Source organism: Pezoporus wallicus, unplaced genomic scaffold, assembly GCF_028554395.1.
Source record: "Pezoporus wallicus isolate ANWC-B61680 ecotype Strahan unplaced genomic scaffold, APGP_CSIRO_Pwel_v1 contig_7680, whole genome shotgun sequence".
In the NCBI taxonomy this organism is placed as follows: domain Eukaryota; kingdom Metazoa; phylum Chordata; class Aves; order Psittaciformes; family Psittacidae; genus Pezoporus; species Pezoporus wallicus.
Window position 1 is genome coordinate 223,534 of NW_026642051.1, and position 24,977 is coordinate 248,510.

Below are 24,977 nucleotides of genomic sequence, written 5' to 3' on the forward strand. Positions count from 1 at the left end.
TCTTCAAGTGAAAATTATTGAACAGAAATTTATAAGGAAATTTGCAGTTAGTTACAGATAACATCTCTGGTGAAATGTGGCAAACCTGAATATAATGATCACGATGTCCTAAAACTTAGAGATTGCTTAGGCATTGAGTGAAGTGGCACAGGCAGGCCAGAGAATGTGTTTGCAGATGGTGAAATGCAGAGTGTAAGCAAAATAAAGAAGTGTTAGGGCATGGTATTTCCATAAGATAGGAGAATATTATCTCAGGGCAGGATATTGGTTCAGAGCTGCACCAGAGGAGATTTAGACTGGGTGTTAGGAAGCATTTCTTTACCTGGAAGTTGGTCAAACACTAAAACACGCTTCCTAGATAGGTGGTTGATGCCCTAAGCATCTCAGTGTTTCAGAGGCTTTTGGACAGTGCCCTTAAGAACATGCTTTGACTTGGCAGTTGGACGAAGTGATTGTTGTAGGTCCCTTCTGACTGAAATAGTCTATTCATAAGGAGCTAACTTATAACCTTTCCCAGAACAGATTGATCAAGTCAACATTTTTTTCCATCATCTTATGAAGAGTGTCATTATGCAAGATTGATCTGAAAGACAAGAGAAAACTCTTCACAATTTGACATTTGTGGAACAAGGCAGCAGGAGGTTTGTCAGAGGGGTTGAAATGGCCTTACAGAATTCAAGTGATTGTGAGACGTTTAAGGCCCAATTTCACAAATCCACTTTCCTGGCAGAAAACTCAAGTGTGCACAGAAGTTCTATGGGGATTTTGTGGATGAAGGGCTGTATTGGAGAGCTAGGATAAACTTAGTGTATGCCAAAATGCTTTTTTCAACTGGGTCTAAAATGCAGCAAATGTGGTTTCCTTCAGGGCTCAGGATTTCTTACACTTTATCTGTTACCCTCTAATTTTCAGTCTACCCGTAATTTCCTTGGTTGGTAGGATGGTTATTCCTCTCCGTTTTTTTCAGTGCTTCTGAAGGTATTGATCCCATTATGGGGTTATACAGAGAAAATTTCATGCCAAAGAGTCTTTCTTAAAATAAAAAATTAGCTAGTATTTAATATTAGCACTAAAATGAGGAATCAATTCTGGGGCTTCAGAGAGCAGTACTTAACTACTCTGTCTTTGGTTCTGAATACTTGTTTGCTAAACTCCCTCTAAAGCTACTTGGAAAGGGAAGCTCTGAATTGTAATTAGAGAGCATCATATTACTGCAATCAATCTCGGTTCACTAATTCATGTTGGAATTCTGCTGTAGTATAATGGCTAATTTGGTTTCATCATCAGATTGATTTATTTGCAACTCTTAGTTTTCATTAAGCTGTTGAGTAAAAGATTGCAAAACTTTGACCTATGAAAGCTGCGTATATATGGGAGGTTTTAGCCATTGCATATTGAAACTCCAATATGACAGCTGTGATAGTTTAGCTCTCAATTCAAAGTATAATATTTCAGTAGTTGAGTTTCCATCACCAGTGATCCATGTTTAACCAAAACAAACCAAGTCTGCATTGTAATATACCAAATACCTGTAAGCAATAGAGGAAGCAATACACAGTGACAGCTTTGATAATGCAACATGAGAAAGTAGAAAAAAAATTAATGCATTCCTACAAAAGTCTACCCTTTATCCCTGTTGGGGCCTGTACTCAGTGAGATAACTGAAGATATCAGTGGTCCTCAGCAAGTAAATATTCTGCTTAAATACTTTTGTGAATCAGGGCCTCAAGTTGAAAGTATGAGTTTCACTTGTAAAGATTGAGAGGACTGCTTCTTCTTGTGGGAAGACAGCAAGAGAAGCGAAAAAGATCTGTGAGGGTTTTATGAAACATTTTCCAGGAGTTCTGGCAGGCTAGAGAAAAAGCATACCATAAAAATGGACAAAATCCATTGCATCCACCTTTCTCGTAGAGGAATAGACAGGTCCTGCAAGAGATGGGAGACCCTCTGCTTTTGGAGAATGATCCTTCAAGTGCGCATAATACGTCTGTCACATTTTGTGATCTGACCATAGTACACTTAAGGGATGACTATGCAAGTGTGGGGTTGGAACTATGCAACTTCTTTAATCTAAGAAAATTCTGTAATTATGTGAAGCCCTACTCATGTTGGAAGGTATCTGGGTATGTGTGGCAATGTTGAAATACGGTGTCATGGTGACTATTTTGATCAGGGTTTGTACAATTTTCTTCACATAAGAAGTTCCTTTGCTTTAGTCTTTGGTCTTCACTGGTGTGTCTGGGCCGTGCCCTGTGACTGGAAAAACTTACCTTCATCTATTTTCTAAGGAATGAATTTCAGGAGAAAAAATAGGTGTGTTGATTTATTAGTGCTAACAGGCTTTATGTGCTCTCCCTTAGGACTGACTGAAGCATTTTCCCCACAAACATCTGGTTAGCTATCAAACTACCAGCATCTGTACTTCTGCCATTGTGGACCGTATGGTGAACACATGCCAGTCGCTTTTCTTGAAGGAATTTAAAGATAAATTGAGAAGCTCTTCACTATAAAGAAAAATGAGTTCTATTTTTGTAGGATTAAGTGTTGAACCACCTTTGATTTTTTCCACTGAGAGAGGCTTTGTAAGTGTGTGCATTTAAAAGGCAACGCCCAGAATATTTTCCTAAATTTATAGTGATTTGGATTCCAGTGTCTGTTGAAATCAGGCATGAAGTCTTTTCTGCTATTTTTCTTCAGCAGTCTAGTGAAACTCTGTTCTGATTGTAAAGAAAGTCCATGAATAAGGTCAGTTTCCTCAAGCAAACATGTCCTTTCAATTACCTTGTGTTGGTATGATATCAAATATGTTTGCAAAATAATCTACAAGTGGAGTCAGACAAAAATAGATGGTGCAGGAAAGGTTTTTTTTTTTTCAAGCCTGCATCTTTTATCAAAGGCTGATACCTCTACCTTTAATCTAGATGATTATGTGCTTTTTAGTATGCCAGTGGCTCTTGCATGCATAAACCATTTAGTGGCCTGCAGCTGGTCTGTGGAACAATACCCACAAGAGTATTTTCAGCTGAAATCTGGGTGAGGATACTGTATGCTGGCACGTCAGTGGTTTTGGGGGATAGGAGCTGTCCAAGTGTCTGAAAACAGCAAAAGCCACTGATTAAATTGCTGGCAGAAGACTACTTGTATGAAAGACTGTCTCTGCACCAAGACTTAGCTATGAGGCTTTTACCTTTTCCTTCATTTAGTTTGCAAAGGCTTCCCTATGCCTGAGAAAGAAGGGTGGGCAAAGTTAGGTTCACAGTTGTGGGCAGTGAAGTTGGTGTTATCCAATCCAGAGTCAGAAGAGAGAGCTGAAATGTTTTGTGGCCCATGCTTTTGAACACATTAGAAGTACCCTGTGCCTCTGAAGACTGGCACTCAGTGTCCAAATGCCCTGAGGAGTAATGATCCTTTTCCTTCTTTGCAGCTGAGGGGTTGAAGCTCAGCATATGGGCACACAGACCATGGTTCTCAAGCCAGCTGGCAGCTCTGGGTTAGAGTCTTCATTGTTGAACACACTGGGTTGCATTACGGCTCTTCTCTACATAAACACTTTTCTTTGTTTTAAAGATGTTGATAAATACAGATTTAATCTAGATTTTCAAAAAGGAAATGTTTTTCAGTCTTAATTTTGACCTTAGCTCTTTAATGGAACTCAGACATAGCTTCTTGTATTTCTTCGTTGGTACCTAAACAAGAACTAAAAAACCCCATGAAAAACACCCCCCTGTTTCATCTTTGTTAAGCTAATCCTGTCTTTTGTAGCTATTTTTCTCTTAGATTTTTAGAAACAGGTCTAATGGACCACCTAATGAATTCAGCTGGAAATCATGAAATAGTTCATGACCTTCTGAAAGAAATGAAATGTATTAGCTTTCCTACTGCCACTTGAACTCCTTAATCAGAAGGTCGAGAAAATTCTCTCTGGAGACTCCTGTCCGGTTGCTTTTCTGTTAATGAAAAGATTCTCAGAAGAATGAAAAGAGTTACACATCTTCCTGCTTTCTCTTGATTGACTTTGGAGATTTTCATGGTTCTTTCTTCTTAACTAATGCAAGTCTTTTGAACTATTTTGTACTTTCCTTTCTTGTCAGTATTTAATACACCAGAGATATATGAATAAAATCCCCTAATTTCTTCTTCCCTGTCCTAAAGTTTCCAGCAACTTTGAAGTGTCTCCCTGCCAGGACATATGAACACACAGTGCAGCAATGTACCCGAGACCAGCAGTAGAGTGTACTTGTTAATCTGGTCACATCTGGTTTCTAAAGATACAGTTTTATTTTATACTTTTCCATAGCTAACGTCCTGGTGCTTAGTGCCTCATGGCTCATCCTCAGTGTTACTGTGTAAGTCAAGCAACAGAGAGATGTCTCTAGTTGTTTTGGCGAGCCTTGCTCACTAGCTTTCCAAGCGCAATTGTGCCAAATGTGCAGACCACCAACATAAATGCCCTCTCTCTACTGATGGCATCTGTCCCTTTCTCATAGCAGTACCTGGCGCCGAGTGCAGCTGGTACAGCTTTTGTGTTCTCAATGGTTTTTCGTATACAGAAAGACAGCAGAAGCAATTTTTGGCCATGTTTTTTCCTAATATTTTTTGATTAGTCCCTCTCCTCAAGCAGTATAAACTAACAATACCTCGACATAGCCACATTTTACTAGTACATTAGCTGTGTCCCCCTTTAATTGATTTTTGGCCTTTCTGGTTTTCATATGACTGTAGTTCATTGTTACTATGACTTCCTTGCTCCTGAACACTTGTATGTGTATGTCCTACATATGTTGTCATGGTTTTCTCACCCTTAACTAAGCATGGATTCCAATTAAGAGGGGTTTTTTATTCCATATAGACCCAGAGCATTCAGAGTGATATGATAAACGACAGGCCAGGTTGGAGGAACCGGGGGTTCGAGCAACCTGATCTAGTGGAAGGTGTCCCTGCCCATGGCAGGGGGTTGGAACTGGATGATCTTAAGGTCCTTACCAACCCAAACAATTCTGTGATTCTCTCAATCTATGACTGCTTCTGTCTCTCAAGCCAGCCCATGCTGCAGTTGTGATTGTGAAGAGATTCTTCCACAAGTCTGCTTTAATTCTGGAAACTATATTATATGCACTATCTTATTCCAAAAGTACTTGTGATGAAAGTAATCTGGGAAATACAAAGAGAAGTAATACCTTTTTATTCTGTCCAGCAATCTATGGAAGAGATTACCTGGAAGTTTTAATCCTTGAACTTCATCTTTCGCTGTGTATTTTGGTAACAGTCATGTGAGTTTTGAGAAGTGTATGGTTGCAGTTTAATAGCCAAACTGCTGTGTTTCAAAAATTGGTTAAAAATAGTGTGCCAGACCTTTGCACTGAGGATTCTGCTCTTTCAAAGGAATTGCAGCCATATATATATCAAATATCTGTTCTGAAGAAGCCAGACTTGGGTGCTGAGGCACTGGCACAGATTGCCCAGAGAAGCTGTGGCTACCCCATCCCTGGCAGTGTTCAAGGCGAGGCTGGATGAGGCTTGAAACAACCTGGTTGGAACTAGGTGAGCTTTAAGGTTCCTTCCAACACAAATCATTCCAGGATTCTACGATGCTGAGGGCAGTCCACTTTTTAGAGCCCATTATAAATTCTTTCTAACACCGTGCAAGTCTTCAATTACTGTCCAGCACATTGTTTGGGGCTGACTGTTTTTTGCAGCAATACTCAAATATGTCAAAAAGTACCCACCATATTGAACCTTATTTGCAAAGATGCTGGGGGTTTGCCTCATCCCATAAAGTGATGATCCAGGGTTGATTTTTAAGAAAATATTGTTCAAGCTGGTGTTTATTTGTACTGGAAAGCTTCTTGATTTTCTAACAGAAAATAATGACTTCTGAGTTCACTGTAGATCCTTGCAGCCGTGCACAGCCTGGGAAAAAAAACAACAAATATCTGTGTTTATGTGGCAAAAACTTTATTATAATAGTTACATCAGACCAATTTAAGCAATGCAGACTGCTTCTGTGGGTCCATCTCGAAAGAAATATTGCTGGTTACAGAGTTGTCATTCAAAGCTGTTTTGCAAGCGCTTTGTGTTGTAATCCACCTTGGGAATTGTGTCCTATTTACCGGAGCTTCCAGTCGTTGCTGTCCATGTTAGTGATTGATAAAATGAATCAGATAATAATTTTTTTGCTCTTAGTCTGATGCCTGTTAAACTTCTTAAGAACTGGTTATGTGAAGAACCTAGCTACCTACAGATACAAAACTGCTTTTTTTTTTTTTTCTCTCGTAGGTAGAAAACTGTATTTATAAACTCGTGGTAAAGGCAGATTAAAGGCAAAGCTAATGTTGTTGGACAGCCATAGTTAATTCTTCAGTTACTTTGGCTCAACTCCTGTTAAAACTGTGAATTGATATTATTAAGTAATAGCTGTCAGGTTTGAACTTGGCAGATATGAATTATGTGGATCATCTTTTGGAATACTGTTTTGGCAGAAGGAGAATAATACTGATATCCACAGCTGTGTAAAAAATCCAGCCATATTCCTCAGGGCTCTTATGCCTCTTCTAGACCATCTTACCATGGTGATGCTAGTTGTCCATCAGCCTCCTACTGCACAAATATCCCCAAGGAACTACTTGCTTTATTTATCTTCCAGTGGAAACTCGGTGATGTCATAAGAGGTTAATACCACATCTGGTCTCCAGCTTTCTGCTGGTCGACTAATTGAGTTTTGAGACTGCTCACTTTAAAAAGCTTGCACCCTCTAATTACAGTGTATGAAATAAGGTACAACTGCACTGAAAGGCAGTATGCAGAAATAATAAACAGCTAAATTTGATTACCTGCTCATTCATGATATTTACAAGAAGTTTGGAAAAAAAATAGCAAGCAGCTCAAAAGCAAGTTAGATTGCTATTTATCATTGGACCATTCTGTTGTTATTAAGCCTGCGTGTCTACTGACTTTTTTCCACCCTCTTCATCACCAGTCTATGAAGCAGTGAGCCTATTTTAAACTTGATGATGTTATTTCTATTATTGATGCTTCCAGAATCAAATACCGAACTAGCCCAAAGTTAATGGTTTCAATATTCATCAGTTTCACCAAAATTAGGGCTGCATACTTTCTCTCGTTTTACTCTGTCCAAGATTGTATAGTTTAAGAAGCTGTGTAAGTTTACAAGAAAGTAGAAGAGAAAGAAGATGGTGCATTGTAGACTGTTTGCTTCAGCAAAGGGTGTGGATTTGCTGGCTGGGGCAGCAGGCTGAGGGGGTGGTTGCTTCCTATATGATAGCCCAGCTGTGTCAAGGCTGAAAGAATAGATTTGTGTGGAAGAAAACAATGAATAAGGCAGATTTCATGTCAAGATAGAAGTTTTTAGATGGTACTTAATCCTATTGCTGTTATTGGAAGTCACTGTTCCAACAGACCATTTGGAAGTTGGTTTTTCCTATGTGTCATAGCCTTGCCTGCATTACCTGATTATAGTAGTTGGTCTGCTGCTCTGAAACTCAAATTGCATGAGATGTTCTCACTGCTAGAATTCCTTAAAGCCATTGCAACTTTTCTTAAGTTTTCTTCTGTTAAAAATAGTCCTAAATTAACACTTGGAACTAAGCAAAAGGTTAAAGCATGATTAACAGTAGCTTGTAAATAGTCCTACTCAGCGAGTTCTGATTAATCAGTGTTGTCCACAGCCATTAGGTATGGGCATAGGAGGAGGCACAGACTTGTTACTTTTCAAGTAACAAGTTTCTAGCAATAGGTACATGACAGGATCTGTCTGATGCTATCAGTGTATACAAGCTCATGGTCAGGTTAAGTACGCACCTTGCCCCTCCACACAGTAGTAGAAAGTTTTTTTTGTTTTTTTTTTCCTCTGTGATCTATATTCTGAAGGACTGATTAGCTCTAAAGGCATCATACTCCCTCCTTGCTGTCAAGGTGAGCAAATTCAAGCTTCCCTTTTCCCCCTTTGCAAAACTTACTTTGCTTTCTCACTTTTGAATCTGTTTTGCACTCTGCCTTGTTAAAAGCATTTACAAATGAGTAGGTAACAGGAGAAGCATCCACTTCGCCCAGTTTCTGAGAGCTTTCAGGTTTTTTTTCTGACCTAGGATGTTTTGGAGCAGGCTTGCAGTGCTTTGCGCAAGTGTTGGTGTAGTGTCGGCTACAAGGTGGTGAGAGCTGGGCTTGTTCAGCATAGAGAAGAGAAAGCTCCAGGCTGACTCTGGCACCGATTGCCCAGGGAAGCTGTGGCTGCCCTATCCCTGGCAGTGTTCAAGGCCAGGTGGGATGGGGCTTGGAGCAACCTGCTCTAGTGGAAGGTGTCCCTGCCCATGGCAGGGGGCTGGAACTGGATGAGCTTTAAGGTCCCTTCCAGTCCAAATGTTCTGTGATTCTGTGCTTCTATGACATCATACTTCCACAAGGCTGCTGCTATGTGTATTAGGGCACTATTTCTCATCAGCTCTCTCAAGAGTGACTGTGTTTATGTGTAGGAAGACTCCCATTCTAAAACCAGGAGAATATGGGAAAAAGTATAAAGTATTGATAAAGGGCCTACATTCAGCGGTATAATTCAGGATAAATAAACTTCTAATACTTGATATTCTTTGCTATTGGTGAAATATCACAAAATTGAAATTCAACTGAAAGTTACAAGTTATTTTCAAATGCATTTTAATGAATGAAAATCGATTTCTGGTTCTGTCTTTGCAGAATTGACACAATTTGTTTTGCACTTACATTGTGCTTTTCAAGTAATCTGGAGATCTAAAAAAATCTACCTGTTGATCTTGTTTAATGCTGCTTTTTGAGCTCTCTTTGTTCATATCAAATACATTTAGAGATCGTTGCATATCCAAAACGTAGAACTCTGAATTTTAACATTTGTTTTTCATGTAGATGCGTAGGTGGGTGTGAGTTTCCTGCTGTGTACATTGTCGTCTAGGCATCAAATTGCAAATAGTATGTATTTAAATTCTACTGCTGCAAAATATTAATATATTGTCCTTTATTTTGGCAAGCCATAAAGATGCAGAAGATTTAATATACTTGAAAGCATTAAAAGGAAGCTATTGTTCAACAAACTGTAGCTTTCATTTGTCCTGTAACAGTAATAAATGCAAGATGTTGAAGGGAAAGGAGCCATATATTAGTGTGGTCCTAAGAGACCAAACAAATAATGGAGCTACTTAAATTTCTCATTCTTCTTTCATGATTACATTCAAATCTAAAATGTACACAGATGTTATTTCTGTATAGATAGTTTTAATGTTTGCTTCTACTTTTGGTTTATTGAGCATTGTTAAACGCTTTCAGTAATGTTTATAATAGAAAGGGTTTCTTTTTTCCTTCCTTGGAAGTCTGTGGGGTTTTTTCAAGTTCAGTGTGCATCCAGTTCTTGCTGAGTGCAAGGAGTTATCAATGTAGTGGAGAGCCATGGTGCTGGCAAGGGGGTCTTACCTTGTCAGCCCTGTGGGACAGTGACCTAACATTGCTGTGTTGGACCTATGGAAGGAAAAGATAGTGGATTTCGACTGATTCATAATCAAGTTCGAAGTTGTTTACTCTCTTAATGCTCTCCATCTGAACCCTGTAGCTGGCATTGTGCGAGACAGTCCCTGCTTCCATAATCTAATAAGCTGAGTATCTGTAAGAGAGCATGTGTTGTTGAAGGAGGAAACTTGAAACACTCTTTTCATGTTTTGAATATTCCCATTACCTTTCTAGTGTGATAAAACTGGTGTTTAGGTTTCCTCTACAAATAAACACAGGGATGACATGGCAAACAAAAAACTCTTCATGGTGTGCAGCAGCACACAGCTAACTGCACTACAGGACAGGTTGTGTCAGTATTTCCATCCCATATCCAGCTATAAAAGTCTGTTTCAGTCTGAATCTTGCAAGGTGTTGCTCTGCCTGCAAATAACTTCCTTCCTTCTCAACTGAAGTGTATCTGAATTCTTAATTTCCTAAGATTTTTTATAAGCACTTCCAGAGTATTAGTTGCTGTAATACCAGCAGGAATGTTTAACTTATTCTCTGGCAGAAGGATACAGTGTGTGTGTAAAATACTGATGATTAATGCACAATGAGATATGCTGTATTATCTGTCTAGTTAAATCATGCTTTGTGGTAAAGGGATTGTAATGCTTATCATAACAAGCAAGTTAGCTGCCCAGGGAGATGTAATAGAGGAGTGTACTGAGCAGCTTTCTGACACAATTTTGCAGTGTATGCTAATCTTGACTTCCAGTATTGTATCTGCTCTTTTGCTGAGGTGGTCTTTGGGCGACTTCAGTTTGCGCTGCGCTGCAGTGAATGGCATCATGATGTTCAGATGAATGTAGAGTAGGATTAGACCAAAACCCCATTATCTGGCCAGTCCTCAGGAGGTATGAAGTGATTGAGCTTCTGCCTGGACTGGAACTGCTTGCTATCCAGAGGAGTGCATGAATGATCTGTGTCAGAAGCTTTTTGTTGAGGAGCTTCCAAAGAAAACAGGGGGAATGGTGTGGATTACTGTCTTCTGTGTCATTAAAAATCATCTTGGGAACTGATCCCTTCCTTGCCCCTGACTATGAATTCAAGCACCCCACTCAGTGTTTTGGATGGATAATACTTGCCTTCTGCGTTTCAAAATGTGTTAACCATGGCACTCATTTTTCTTCTTTGTGGGGTAAGGGAAACTCAAAAAAAAGCTGTAGTTGAAGGAGGTGCTGTTTTTCTGACTTTATTGCATTTTGGGTTTGGTTCACAGTGAATGTGATGTCAGGTCCTGTGTAACCACTGGCAGACCTAGCCAATGTTAACAGGGAGAGGCTTTATTCACACAGCTTCTTTCCTGCATCCTTGAGCTGTGCTTTGCAAGAACTGCCTCTTAGCCCCCCAGTTAGAGCATTTGGAAATGAAAGCTTCAGCTCCAGTTTGTATTCAGTTATACGGCAAGCTTCCGCTGAGCTAGAGGAATGCTGTGGAAATGGATCTGGTTGAACTGGTTCAACTGCCCAAATGCAGCATCAGTTACAAAAAACGTCTTGCATAGACCCTGCCTGTGCTCTCTGGGGTCTCTGTGGGTCCTTTATTGACCTGTAGAGTTTGGGCTAGGGTCTAGCCGGTGAGAATACAGTCATCTTAAAAGAAAATGTGTGTATTACCTGTTGACTTTGTTATGCTTACGTAGTATTTAGTTGTCTTTAATCATATTACTGATGAAAGCTGCATTAACTACGAGTGTATTTATATTGCAGATTTCATGTAAATATTGATGTTCCTGTTCAGGACAATATTAGTCCTGTGACCAAGATGTCAGGTACTTGCTATTAACCTTTAGTTCTTTTTTTCCCCTGCCCCTTTTTAGAGGCCTTTGAGTCTTTGCTTCGCTTTGCTGAAAACCGCACAAGTTCCCTGTTTGAGACAGCTTACAGACCTATGGCAAAAGAAGCAGCAGAGCCTGTTAAAGAACTTTTTACAGACATCTCTCTCTACATTCTGGGTGCGGAGACTACAGTGGAAAGTGCAGTGTTACGGTTCTTTGACAGTCTCTTTCCCCTGGTGTATAGTCGGCTAATAAACCCAGGAATTACAGATTTATCAGAGGACTATACAGAGTGTCTACGGCTTACAAGGCAAGACATAAATCCTTTTGGACACTATTCTAAAAACATGGTTACAGAGCTGTCAAAATCTCTTTGGGCAAGTAGGATGCTCAGCCAGGCTCTCAATCTGGGCATTGAAGTGATAAATACTACTGAACATGCAGCTCTCACGAAGGAATGTAGCAAAGCTCTAGTGAAGATGCAGTATTGCCCACATTGCCAGGGCCTGACGCTCATCAGGCCCTGTGTTGGATATTGTCTAAATGTAATGAGGGGCTGCTTGGCCAGTGTGTCAGAACTGGATGCACAATGGAGGGAGTATATCTCCACGCTGGAATATCTGACTAATGAAATGGCTGCCTCACATGATGTGGAAATTGCACTGATGGGAATCTGGAGCTCCATCAATGAAGCCATCCTGCATGCACAGTTGAATGGACCACAGCTCTCCGCTACAGTAAGTGCTCTCTGATTATTCACTACTCCCATTTATCACTTTCATTATTTGAGGGATAAACATTTAAACAAATTGGTGTTGTCCTTGCATCAGGTTTTAGCCTTCAACTAGATCTTTGTTTAATAGTCCATGAAAACCCTGTGCTGGGCACTGCTGAGGCCTCACCTCAAATCCTGTGCTCAGTCCTGGGCCCCTCACTACAAGAGAGACATTGAGGGCAGTGGAGCTTGGTGAAGGGCCTGAAGCACAAGTGTGATGGGGAATGGCTGAGGGACCTAGGGAGTTCAGTCTGGAGAAGAGAAGGCTTAGGTGGGACCTTGTCACTCTCTACAACTGCCTGACAGGAGGATGGAGGCAGGAGGTGGCTGGGCTCTCCTCCCGAGGAGCAATGGATAGGACAAAAGGAAATTGCCTGAGCTGGGCCAGGGGAGATTTAGACTGAATATTAGGAAAAAGGTCTTCTCCATTCAAAACCAATGTAAATGAGGCCCTCAGTGACATGAGTTAGTGGTGGACTTGGCAGTGCTGGGGAGCACCTGAACTTGATGATCTTAAAGGTCTTTTCCAACCTTATTGGAATAGCGTCCAGTAGTTGGGTTCAGCAGAGTCTGCTTTGAAATTAAAGACTTGGGGAGGAAGTTTGTTGCTTGAGAAGCAACCCTGTAAAGCAGATAGCTCTGGCTTATGTGCAGAATTCTCTAAACAGAAAGTTGGGGTGTATTATGCTGGATGTCAACAATGTATTTTCTTACTTTAAAACATCTGATCCCTTAACTCAAGAAGTAGTGTTTCCCTGGTGTGTGTTTGTAGTTGTGAATATTCCAGAGGAACTGGTGTAAGGGGATAGAAAATTTGCTTTCTAAATAAAGGCAAAGAAATTAAAGTCCGTAGTTTTATAGTCCCTTTACTATAGTTTTGACTGAGACATCAGAAAGTCGGTGCTGTACTGAGTACATCTGTCATACAAAAGTTAAAGAAGAAGCATGGAAAAAAATCAGACATATTTGACAGCATTCACATGAATAAAGGATGAAAATACACAAAGTGGATCCATTTTTGTAAGTGGTAGCTTGAGAAGGAAAGAACTAGGATGGTAGAACTGTCTCATAAATAATAGCAGTAGATGATTGGCAGGTGTTCTCTTATCTGTTGAAGATTGGATCAGAAATTATTGAAATGACTAATGGATGCAGCAGCCTACGTTTGCTTGAAGTTCAACATGAGTGTCAATGGAAAAATTGTAGCAGTGTGGCCTTAAGCAGGGCAAAGACTAATCTAAAAGATGTAGATAGATCTGCCTGTCCTGAAAGTAGAGAAATTCTTGCAGAGGACAAATGAGAAGGAAACACACAAATCTGAACATTTCATTCCTGTATCGCTTTGGCCACCATAGGATGTACTTCAAAGAGTGTACAGAGAGAAGCTGTGGTAGAAGGTAATATGAAGTAAGGCAGTATTTTACTAGGAGAAAAATGCCTGGATGTTTGTAACCTTTCAAGTTACCTAATATCACAGTTCTATTCTGGTCAATTTAGAACACCTGACAGAGCCAGAGACATACAGTCATTATAATATGTAGATTATTAAAAAAACCCAACCGCTTCTGGTGATCTAATAAACTCCTTTCATCAATGACACTTATGTTTGCTAGTTTATCGGTCATCCAAGGATAAACATGAAAAATTAAGAGAAGCTTTCTCCAGGTTCTTGGGTAGTGGACAGTAGGCATTGGAACCTACACGCATTGCAGAACAGGAGGTCTTCATTGTGCTAATGCCTATTTGACAGTCTCATAATGTATCCCATAAAGAAGTGTTAAACCTAGAACACATCAGGAACTATGTTCTTGCATCTGCTTTTATTTTCAATCAAATATTATTTTTCTTGTGGGTCTAGAAGGGAAATGAATATCAAAGTACGTCCATATTAGTTTTATCTGACAGCACACAGCTTCATCACTGATTACACAGAAATAATTAGGGATATAATTAAACTTTCTGACTAATCTCAGCAAACCCAGTGTTATAGATGTCTCCTACAATGTATGCAGTATGTTACAAGATGCTACAACATAATTCTGCATTCTGTTGGCCTCCTAATTAATATGCACTTGCTTAGCTTGCTGACGGTACAATTCACAATCCAGGGGAATATCAGATAACTACAGATACACTCCATGAGTGCATTGCTTTGGCTGATTTGGAAGCAGCATCTGTCTGAAGTGTCTTTGTCCATTCCCCAGCAGTATCTCTAAACACCTTCTTCCATTCAGAATGAGTTCAGAAGGTGCTGTTGTTTGAAATGACATGAATTCTTTTTCCCCAAAGTTATCTTTGTTTTCTCTCGGTAGTGATATCTCTGTGCACAAAACAAGGTCGTGTGCTGTTTTAGGGGCTGTTCTATGGGATAGCAAAGGATGTTTTCTGTTTGAAAAGAAAATCTATATGCCAGTGTGTGTTATCCTCAGTCCTTTAGCTTTTCCAGTTGTCGGCAGGGCAAGATTGTATTTCGAAGACGGAGTATATTGCACTATTTGAGCAAGCATTAGTCTGATACTGATTTAAAACTTTACTGATTAGTTACAGAGGATAGCCATTATTTAGGAAATTGAGCCCAATTAAGCTGTATTTCCTTCACTGAAGCAACGGAAAGGAGTTCAATCCCAGCTTCAGGATTTCCGGCAGTGAGATGGCTTCTTAGAACCTGGGATCCTATTCTCAGGTACACTTTGGGGCTACAAATGATGAGATTTGTACCCAGTATATTTACCATTTGTTTTACTTACGGGAAAAAAAGATACCTTCTCTTTTACCTTCATAGAAATGTAGAGATCTTTTCCTGTTCATGCAGCTTTTACAGAAATGAAACACTTTGGATACAGTTTCTCTTACAAATGCCATAATCAATTTCATTCAATTATAAATAATCTATGGAAAGATCCTTCAGGAAAACAGAGCGCTTGTAGTAATTTTCCTTTATCCCGCGGCAGCCGTCATTAATGCACCTGCCCTTTTAGGAAACATTTCACTTTTTTTTTTTAATAGACAATATGGCTAAAAATGCTGGTTATTTTTAGCTCACTGCCTGCCTAAATGATTATGATTAGTGGAAAGTTAGTTTTCTTTAAAACGGGGAAGGGGTGAAATAAAGCAATATAGCACTTAGGGAGCTTTGCTCAAATGAAGTGCAGTCAATTATTATAAGTTTAAAAATAATCCTATTTGTCTGAGGAGTTAATAACTTGAGGAGACTGGCCTCTGCTGATTTCCTCCACTACAGCCAACAGGATTGCCTGATATGCTGGGGTAGCATGTGTGAAAGGTCGCCTTTAAGATATTAGCAATCTCTCCTCAGATTCCTCCAGAACGTGCCATGCCATTTGTTTGATGCTACTGGCTTGCATCCAGCTTACTTAACCTAATGCAGGCCAGCCCCAGTCTCTGCAGCATCAGCAGTCATCATCATTACTTACTGGTTTGTCTGCTGGAATCTAATTGTCTTCCAGATTGGTCAGAACCCCGACGGCTGCTTGGTGCCAGCTACAGAGACCAAATTTCATTCCCCCTTACATACAGTTTTTGAGACTTTTCTTCATTGTTTTTTCTTTTTGTGTCTTTGTGTTTTAAAGGTGGGCTTTCGATACCATATTCAGTCTATGGTATTGCTGTGTTTCAAACCCTCTATTTGTGCATCATTCCTGATGTTTTATTTTTTATTCAAAGTGAAAGTAAAATACAAAATACCCTCCACTAAAACGCAGGGAGGAGGACAAGCATAACACCGTCTGCATGAGTATTGAAGAGGGACTTTTGACAAGGGCCTGTAGTGACAGGACAAGAGGGAATGACAGAGGGGAGACCGAGAACATGTAAACTTACGTATTAGAGGTTGCCCAGGGCAGTGGTGGTGTCACCTTCTCTGGAAGTGTTAAAAAATCATATAGACAAGGCCCTGAGTGACACGGGTTAGTGCTGGACTTGGCAGTATGTGCTGAATGGTTGGACTTGATCTTGAAGGTCTTTTCCAACCTGACAGAGGTGATTCTATGTCCAGTGCTGCAGTTCTGGGTTTCGGTAGAGCTTGGTTATCTTGCTTGCAGAGTAGCACTGCTTTTTCCTGGTCTGGATGTGAAAGGCACCGATGACCTGTTGGATGGTTTCCTGCTGGACAGACAAGAGCTCAGGAGTCTGTCCTGCTCAGGTACAGATTTCCTGTTAGCTTTGCCAATCATCATTACCTCACAGAGATTCATCTCTCCTCTGTCTCTGTCAAGTCACTCCTCTGTCTCTGTCAGCATATAGGCAGCATATAAGCATATAAGCATATAAGAAGCATTTGCCCACACTGGATATTTGGTGCTTTTCTCTGTATATCTCTTAATTCAAAGGGCAGTGAAGCCATATGGAAATAACTTTTTAGAACAGAAGAATTCTGTATTGCTTATGTTGCTGTGTATTAAGGCTCTGTTTGTCAAGGGGAGGGCAGAGGCAAGTTTTGTAAAGGAGAAACATTTTATGGTCTGACTTTTGCTTCAATCCAACAGAATTTGAACACATAATTGCTCATTGTTCTTTTAAGCCATTTCCCCAGGTATTGCTACAACTTCTGCTCTGCATGTGGCTTCCTTTTTGTGAAGCCGGTCTGCCTGGCCACATGGTGGAAAATACAAAGCAGTGTGTTAGCAGAAATATTTGGAATGTGGGAATGCATGTATTCCTCTGGGCTCTTGCTGCATGAAGTTCAGAAGCAGAGTGCTTTCCTTGTTACTAATGCTGTAATGGCTGAAAAAGTATTAAATGAAGCGAATGTAAAAAGCCATAGACCTAATATTTTTAGAATGGTCAACTGTTCTAAAAGGCAAAAGTCCAACACACTGTATTTCTTGATTATAGAAGTGATAAAAGCAAAAGCTAATAAAGGGCTTGATAGGGATTGTAAGACCTAGATATGATCAGAGATTTAGCATTAGGAGAAAGCAGAAAGTTAATGAAATTCTTGGATATAAGCTTACCAATTAATGTGATAAAAGTGATAGAAGAATTAGCTTTAAGAAGAGGAACAGACAGAGGCAGGAGAAACACAGGGAGGGGTGTTTAAGATGCATGATGCTAGGAATTTCACAAGTGTCAGAAAAACCAGCATTCAAAGGGAGAAAAATCTGATCAAAACCACGGAGAAATCAATTACATTCAAATGGGTAATACTAAGGTCTGCTAAATACCGAGTGTGTTTGAAAGGGACTTGTAATGAAAGGGACTATCTGATGCCTATTTTTGGCAGATCATTTGAGCTGCGTTTCTTAAAAGCTTTGTGTTGCTCAGGAGAAATACAAAGAAAGTCATGAGAAAATGAAGGCTTGTAGTAATGACTGTTGTCCTTGGGGATGAAGATGGAATTAGGCTTCCCATGCCTATCCAACCACTTCTGCTACGTTCATTTGCAGTTAAGGATGTCACTGGGAGTTGGGGAGGCAAATTACACAAAATTAACATAGCAAATTCATGATTAAAAAAGAATCAACAGAAAATACTTACAGGTGGGTGGTTGTTCTTGGTGCCTGGTCCGTCAATCTACTCCCATCAGTGGTTTTAAACAGTTTATTCCTGCTTCAAAGCAGGTTGCAGGCAGTCATCAAATGCATGCCCATCTCTCTCCACTGTCTTCTACACTTGCTTCCTGAAGCCATTTTAAATGCCTTTCTCTTATTGCTGATATTACATCTTCATTAACATTTTGATTCTGAAATTGCTTTTGTTGGCAACTGCATGGTACATAGCTCTAAAGAAGTTCTAACTTTGCAGATCAATTCTGAGAAGGCCTATAGGCATGTGGTTATCTGAGGAATTCAAGCTATAGTTGGGTACTAAGGTAGGGAATGCTGGTAGAGTTGGAGAGCTAGGAGGCAACAAGGGGTCTAAGAGGAAGATGGAAGCAATGAAAGAATATTGAAATATTATGATATAGCTGTATTCTGGTGTCATATATTGAAAAACTAATGAAGAGACCTCATGTGATTTGTTCAGTAATACTCAGCAAAGCATCAGTGATAGAGATAGAAACAGAAATGAGCAATTATGTTTTTTTTTTTGCAGGTCTTAAGGTGGTACTCAAACAGCACGTCATTTTTAGAGATATTTGAGGATAGATTTTAGCATTCTTTGCAGGCACAGATGACACTGCCCCGCACATGCCCATAGCCCACTGGAAGTTGTCAAGATGTATAATGTTGCATTTAACTGGAACAAATAATCCCTTCTAAGAAGCAGCATGTAATACCTTTGATACTGAACAAGCAAACTATGTAGCTATTTGCTAGGTTGAATATAGGGATGGAAAGAACATACTTTGGTGTATCTTGGAATGCCCACATTGCTGTGGTAGGCTTGAGCCAGAACTTTGGAAAGGGGAAAAAAGAAAAAGAAAGAAAAACTTGCTATGAATTTTGTTGTAAAAATCTAGTGTATGGAAGACTTGCCAAAAAATAATTGAGGTGGTAAGAAATTACTAGGCATGGAGAAGAAGAAAAACCTTGAGAGATAAAAGACCCGAGACATGGCAAAACAGTCACCTTTAGGAAAAGCAAAGCTTAGAGGAAAGACTGCCAGCCTTAGAGCAGCAGGTGAATGATCCACAGTAACCTGACAGATCTGAAAAAGGAAATGGCAGTACTATGAACAAAATAACTTTGTGCTGAGTGAGTTCACAGCAACAAAGAGTTTCTGCCAGCCAGTAATGAACTACTTGATTAAAGACGCTGAACAGCATCATAAACCACTCCTGGAGACTTTGGAGAACACTCAGAGCTGAACTCAGGTGCTTCTTTCCTGCAAGTTTTCCAGTTGAAATGATCAACACCAGCTGCCAGTAAGCATAAGAACCATACTTAGAGTTTAAAGCAGTACATTTAATTCCTTGTGGTTAGATTGCTGAAAATAACTCTAAAAGTGCACAAGGAAAAGCTCTGTTTGCGTAATATTCACACTAAAAATGTTATTTAAAATGACATTTTGTTTCTTCTAAGCGCTTAGCAGGAAACCTCCTCTGAAAACAGAAGATTATCTCTAAATGATCTCATAGGAGTCAGAATGGTCACTGTATCAAAGCTGTCCTATTTAGTAGTGCTTCTCGCAGATGTGATCTTGAATGACACAATCTCGCTGAAGACATGATTGGTACATTTTGTTCTCATGAACAAAAGTTACATGAATGTACAGCAAGTTCAAATCCTTTAGGAATCCAGGGACGAGAGGAGACCTTTCAGAAACTAAATGAGTTGCACTGAAAGCACACTGGGTAATGTAACCACCCATTTCTATGTGAAAGGTGAAAGAATGGTTTTCATAGTGGTATCTGCGTTAAAGTTCTGGTTTATTTCTTTTGGGCTTTATACTCATTAGGACACTGCTCTCATCTTACAGTCAGCCGTGAATGAATTCTTAAACAGGAGCAGTGGAACTATATATCTGGAATCAACTGAATTTCATGGAGTATAAGCATCTAATTCTTGTAGTCAGCTTTCTAAGTCTTGCCACATGCCATTTGCTTGATTTAAAAGCATTTTGACACTGTATATAGAAATATTGTAGAAGTATTTCTGGAAATAATCATCTAAATTCTTTAATGCATTTGCCTTGTTCTCATCTGTTACAATAGTCCTCTGGAGGATTAGAGCTCATGTGGTCTTGAACAGCTCTTTCAGGGGATGCAAGGAGCATTCCAGCCTGGGTTGGTTATTGACAGTTTTCTTCCATGCAAATGTTTGATACCAAAGAGTGGCTTGATTTCTTGGTGTTAAGGATCATCTCATCTGTAGTGATGGAACTGGGCTGCGTCAAAAGCAGTCTGGCCAGCAGGTCAAGGGAGGTGATTCTGCCCCTCTGGTGAGACCCCACCTGGAGTACTGCATCCAGCTCTGGGGTCTGCAGTACAGGAAAGCCATGGACCTGCTGGAGAGGGTCCAGAGGAGGGCCACAGAAATGATCAGGGATGGAGCACCTCTGCTATGAGGAAAGGCTGTGAGAGAGTTGGGGTTGTTCAGCCTAGAGAAGAGAAGGCTCTGGGAGACATTTAGTACTGAAAAGTGGCCTACAAGAAAGATGGGGAGAGACTTTGTAGCAGGGCCTGTTGCAATAGGATGAGGGGTGATGGTTTTAAACTAAAAGAGGAGAGATTCAGGCTGGACTTGAGGAAGAAACTCTTTTACAAAGAAGGTGGTAAAATCTTGGCACAGGTTTCCCAGAGAGGTGGTGGATGCACCATCCCTGGAGACATTCAGGTCTGGGCTGGATGTGGTTCTGAGCAACCTGATCTAGTTGAAGATGTCCCTGCACACTACAGGGGGTTGGACTAGGTGAGCTTTGAATGTCTCTTCCAACCCAAACTATTCCGTGGCTCCAGTTGTTCAAAATTTGTCATTTATGTCAATATTAATTAGGTTAAAATGAAATAATATATTTCAAAAAAATCTCAATTATTATAAGAGTAAGAATAAAAACCACCATATAATTACATTGAGTTGGTTCTGAGAGATATTTACTGTGTATTATCCAGCTGTCATGTTATTTGACTAAACACATAGTTAAGAATACATAAATTGTATAGCCTTAGGTTTGTTTTCTCAGAAGTGATCATTCATTTGGATGTACATGTTTCTTCATAGCCAAAGGCATTCCCCTGCAAGTCACATGTTACCTCCCAGCTGATTTGCTGGTGGTGTTTAACCCCACTATTAACAAGTCATTAATCTGTAGTAAGATAAAATGTTCTTTTCTATCCCACAGAGCAGTATTCAAGCTCTGCGTTCTATTCCCTAAACCTTGTATTTTTTGTAAACATATAACCTGAAAGTTTTATGTTAAATACTCATTTCAATGGATCTGTTGAATGTAGGTTTTGACCAGCTTTTGATTTCAGGCCAGCTCTGATTGTGACTATTTGTGATTAAGGTTTTGGGTATGATGGTGACTGGGGGCTGCTGCCATCTGACAAAGGCTTCTGTCTCTGAGAAGGATCATAGCACCATTCTTTGTTACCATTTGCAATCAAGATTCACTTGTTTAGCCTAGTCTTATTGGCAAAGTGTTTATGGAAAATGTGTCAGGCATTTGTGTGTGTTTGTGGTCCCAGGAATGCTGTTAAGCTAGTATACGGGTGAGTGTTTCTAGAGATCTTGGATGCACATTGGTTCAAAACAGATGAGAATCTGCAGGATTCTGGTGCTGCTTCTGAGCTGCACGGGCTAATGTATGGTGTATGGCCAGTAAGTTATCCAAATATGTAAGAGTAAGGATAACAGGTTAAATACAAGGCTAAGAAATAAGAATCTGCTTTCAGAGCAAGAAACCTGAACAGTGTAGTAAAACAAGTCATTGTTTATTATTTAATTTTCATTATGGCTACCATCTTCATTTAGGGAGTTGAAAGATGCCATAGATTTTTGAAAAGTCCATTTTATTACTTCATTGTTGTTTTCTTCTGTAAGAAAAACAATGATACACCATTGATATTAATTCTAAAGACATGCTTAAAAGTGCATGGTTGATGAAGCAAGTGTCCTTGGCTACTGCAGGAGTGTTAAGCCTGCCCTTCTGTGATGTGAAGTGCTATAAAGACTAACACAAGTGCACACAGGTGTATGCACACTAACATACACCGCCCACTGCTTTTTCTCACTCCTTCAAATGCTGCTGCATCTTTTGTAGGGGGTGGATAGTCAACCTGGTTCTAAAATGCTAGTTCATGTAGCATCTGTTGTTATTCAGTAAGAATGAGCTTATTCTACTATTGATTTGACTTTAGATTTCCCCAGGAGTTATGTATCTGCATGAGATAACTATTTTTTCTTGAATCTGTTTCTTTGCTTCATTTCATTTGCCAGACTGAGGCTCTGAAGGTTTTCAGCACCTTTTGATTCCTAGGGAATGAATTCCTGGGCACTCTACAGCCAAGTGTAATTTTATTGAAATAATAATGAAAAGGAAACCCCAAAGTCATAACTGGAGTAAAATATATGGTCAGAATGGTGCTCATTTTCACCCCGAGGTTAAAAATGCGAAGGAGCATAGCCTAAGTCATCATATCTGTGTCCTGTTTGTCTTTAACTTGATGCACTACGGAGAGGAGTGTGTGGCAGGGTATGAGCTACAGAATAGAACTGCTATCAAAGCCATGATCATAAACCTGCCAAGATAGCACAGTCATAATTTCGCAGAGACATTGTTGTCACTGAGCACTATCTCTTTTGGAATATGATTCTGGTGTCAGCACTTCACCATTATTACAGTTGAAAGATGAAGAATGTAAATATGGTAAGAGTCCAGGACTTCGCTTGAAGCAATACTGAGTATTGAAGAAGACAATCAATGGTTGGGATAGTATTTATGGAAATAATGATGCTCAAGATGACAGATGATGTGCTTAGTGCTTCAGCAAGAGTTGTGTATGCTTTATTCGTTGTTTCTACATGTTTCTTTCTTTATCCTGTTCTTTGCGCCTATTGTAAGCCTCCCTAGACTGTAGAAGTCATCAACTGAAATTGTTATTTTTTATTACAAAATCAATTTAAATTACAAAAGAGAGCTTCCATTTGCAAGGTTTTTTTACAAACCTGACTTTCTCTATTGCAGTTTATTAAATATGATGGAATTTGTTGCCCTGGTGCTTCAGAATTTTGGCACTTCTGTTTGTTGTGGTTAATTTTGGGTCTTCTAAATTAACTAGGCATCAAACAATGAAGCTAGAGTGTTGCTGGGTTGAGGTCCAGTCCCCGGTAAAAAATGCAGCTCTAGCATATTGGCAGCTAGACTGCTTGTTATTCATTGTAAGGCATCTAGCTATGGGAGTGTTAGATGTTTGACAGCACTGAATAGATTCCAGTCAGCCATACAAACTACCTCCAGTGAAGTGGAAAGGACCATAAAATTGTTTTAGCAACAGCTAATTCTCTTGAGTCTCCCCCCCCTTCTTTTTTTTCCTTTAACTGTTTGGTTGTCAGTAGAGGATTTGCCAATTCAAACAGGAAATCTTCCCAGGTTGATTTCATTTGTTAAGATTTATGATGAAAACTTTGCACTGATTTTGCATTTAGCATAGTTTAGATTTAAGCTAACCCCGCTCAAAGTGTCTATTTAACAGCGTCCCCTTTCTGTGAAGATAAAAACTGAAGAAAAAGGAAACATAAAGCACTGTCTTTTTAAAAGTGATTTTTCCATACATAACTTGCAGTTCTACTTTTATCAAGAAGGCATTTGGGTGCCAGATTGTTAACTGGTGGGTATTTTGCTTCATGTCCTTGCTCACCTTTTAGCTGTTGCAATGCCATGCAAACTTAGTGCTGCAGGGTGCATTTTAAGCAGGCTGGAGACTGAATAGGCTGGAGACTTGTCATTTCAGTGTCCAGCTAAAGATAACCTGTTAATTCTTCTAACTTGCCTTACTGTGAGTAATTTTTGTTGTTTTTTTTTATTCCTGAATAGCTTAGACTGGGAATTTAGTGTGTGAAACAACATACAGATGCATCTTCACTTGTCAAACATTTCCTGATAGGAAAGGTGGCGGCTTCATAATGATCTGCAGTTCAGTATTTAAGAAAAAGCCATGCACACCAAGTGTTTAGATAGTCTGGGAGACACAGTAGCTTTGGAGGAAGTCTGAGAAATTCTGGTGCTTGGAGAAGAGGAGGGAGATGGGGAATGAGGAGATCCTCAGCTGTTACAGCTTCATTGAAGGGACTTAAGGAAACAAGAACCTGCATAGAAGAGATGCAATTCTGGAATTTGACTGTTTGCAAGGTTTTGTTCTGTGGATTGTAGATGGGCAAATGAGATCGGAGTGAAAAGCAAGTTGGTTCTCTTACCGTCGTCTGCCACAAAAGAGGTTGCCTCTTGTGAAGAAAGATCTCTGTCTTGTACACTGTGAAAATGACATATTTCATCCAACTGAATACAAGCTTTTTCTTTCTGTTTGCATCTTTTTTCCCCACTTTTTGTAATTGTAATGAAGCTTTGCTTATTTCATATTCTTCTGGTTTGTCTGCACAAAACCTTGACTTCACAGACTTTTTCTCTAATCTTCCTATGTCTGTATGAACTAGAGAAGTCAACCCAGCCTGTGTAAGGAAAAATGAAATGATAAACCTTAATTATTGAACCTCCCTATGGACTTTTATGACACTAGAACAGGAACTTGATTTATCTGCTGATTTTTCTGTACCAAAAGTTAGAACTAATCTGCTAACAGCAGAATTGAGAATAGGCATTTCCAAACAAGTGACAGTGAAGGAAAACAGAGAAGGATGTTTGTGGTGAGTTAACCTTGGCTGGCTGCCCACCAAGGTGCTCTCCATCCCCCTCCTCAACAGGATGTGGGAGAAAATAAGATGTTAAAGCTCATGGATCGAGACAAAGACAGCGAAATCCTGTATCAGTTGATGTCCCAGGCAAAACTGACTTGGGGAAAACTAAGTTATTGGCAGTCAAAATAGAATTGAATGGTAAAACTTGGGTGTGTGGGCACGGGGCAGCCCCTGCATCTCCCAACAGAAACCCCCACAGCTCCGCTGGACATGGACAGAGGAGGGGGAACAGCTTTTTTAGGGAATGGCAGATTCAAGTAAGTGGTTTAACAAAGTAAGCTTTAGAAAACAATGAGTTGTTTCTGAGCACAACCCTGATTTGTGATAGGAATTGATCCTTTGTATTTCTGAATTGATGAGCATTGACAGAGCAAAAAGGAGGTGCAAAGAACTAATAAAAATACTGCACTGTTCCCAATTATAGTAATAACTGTAAAGAAATCGTCAGGCCTGCTGGTAAGGGGAAAACATCTCTTGGATCTAATTGCGATTTTTTTTTTTTTTTTTACAAAGCAAAGTTATCACAGTTAGAATGGGACAAATTGTGTTTTGGGGAGAGTTTAGTTTGTGCAGAAGG

At 39.8% G+C, this 24,977-nt stretch overlaps 1 protein-coding gene across 4 annotated transcripts in view; it reads left to right on the forward strand.

The window, feature by feature from the left end:
* LOC130608566 (glypican-5-like) overlaps nucleotides 1–24,977 on the forward strand; it is a 386,458-nt gene that overhangs the window by 105,584 nt on the left and 255,897 nt on the right. For all 4 annotated transcript variants that reach the window (XM_057426555.1, XM_057426556.1, XM_057426553.1 and 1 more), the window contains exon 3: nucleotides 11,354–12,048. In XM_057426555.1, the coding sequence (XP_057282538.1) occupies nucleotides 11,354–12,048 (695 nt within the window). The remainder of the gene's footprint in view (nucleotides 1–11,353; nucleotides 12,049–24,977) is intronic.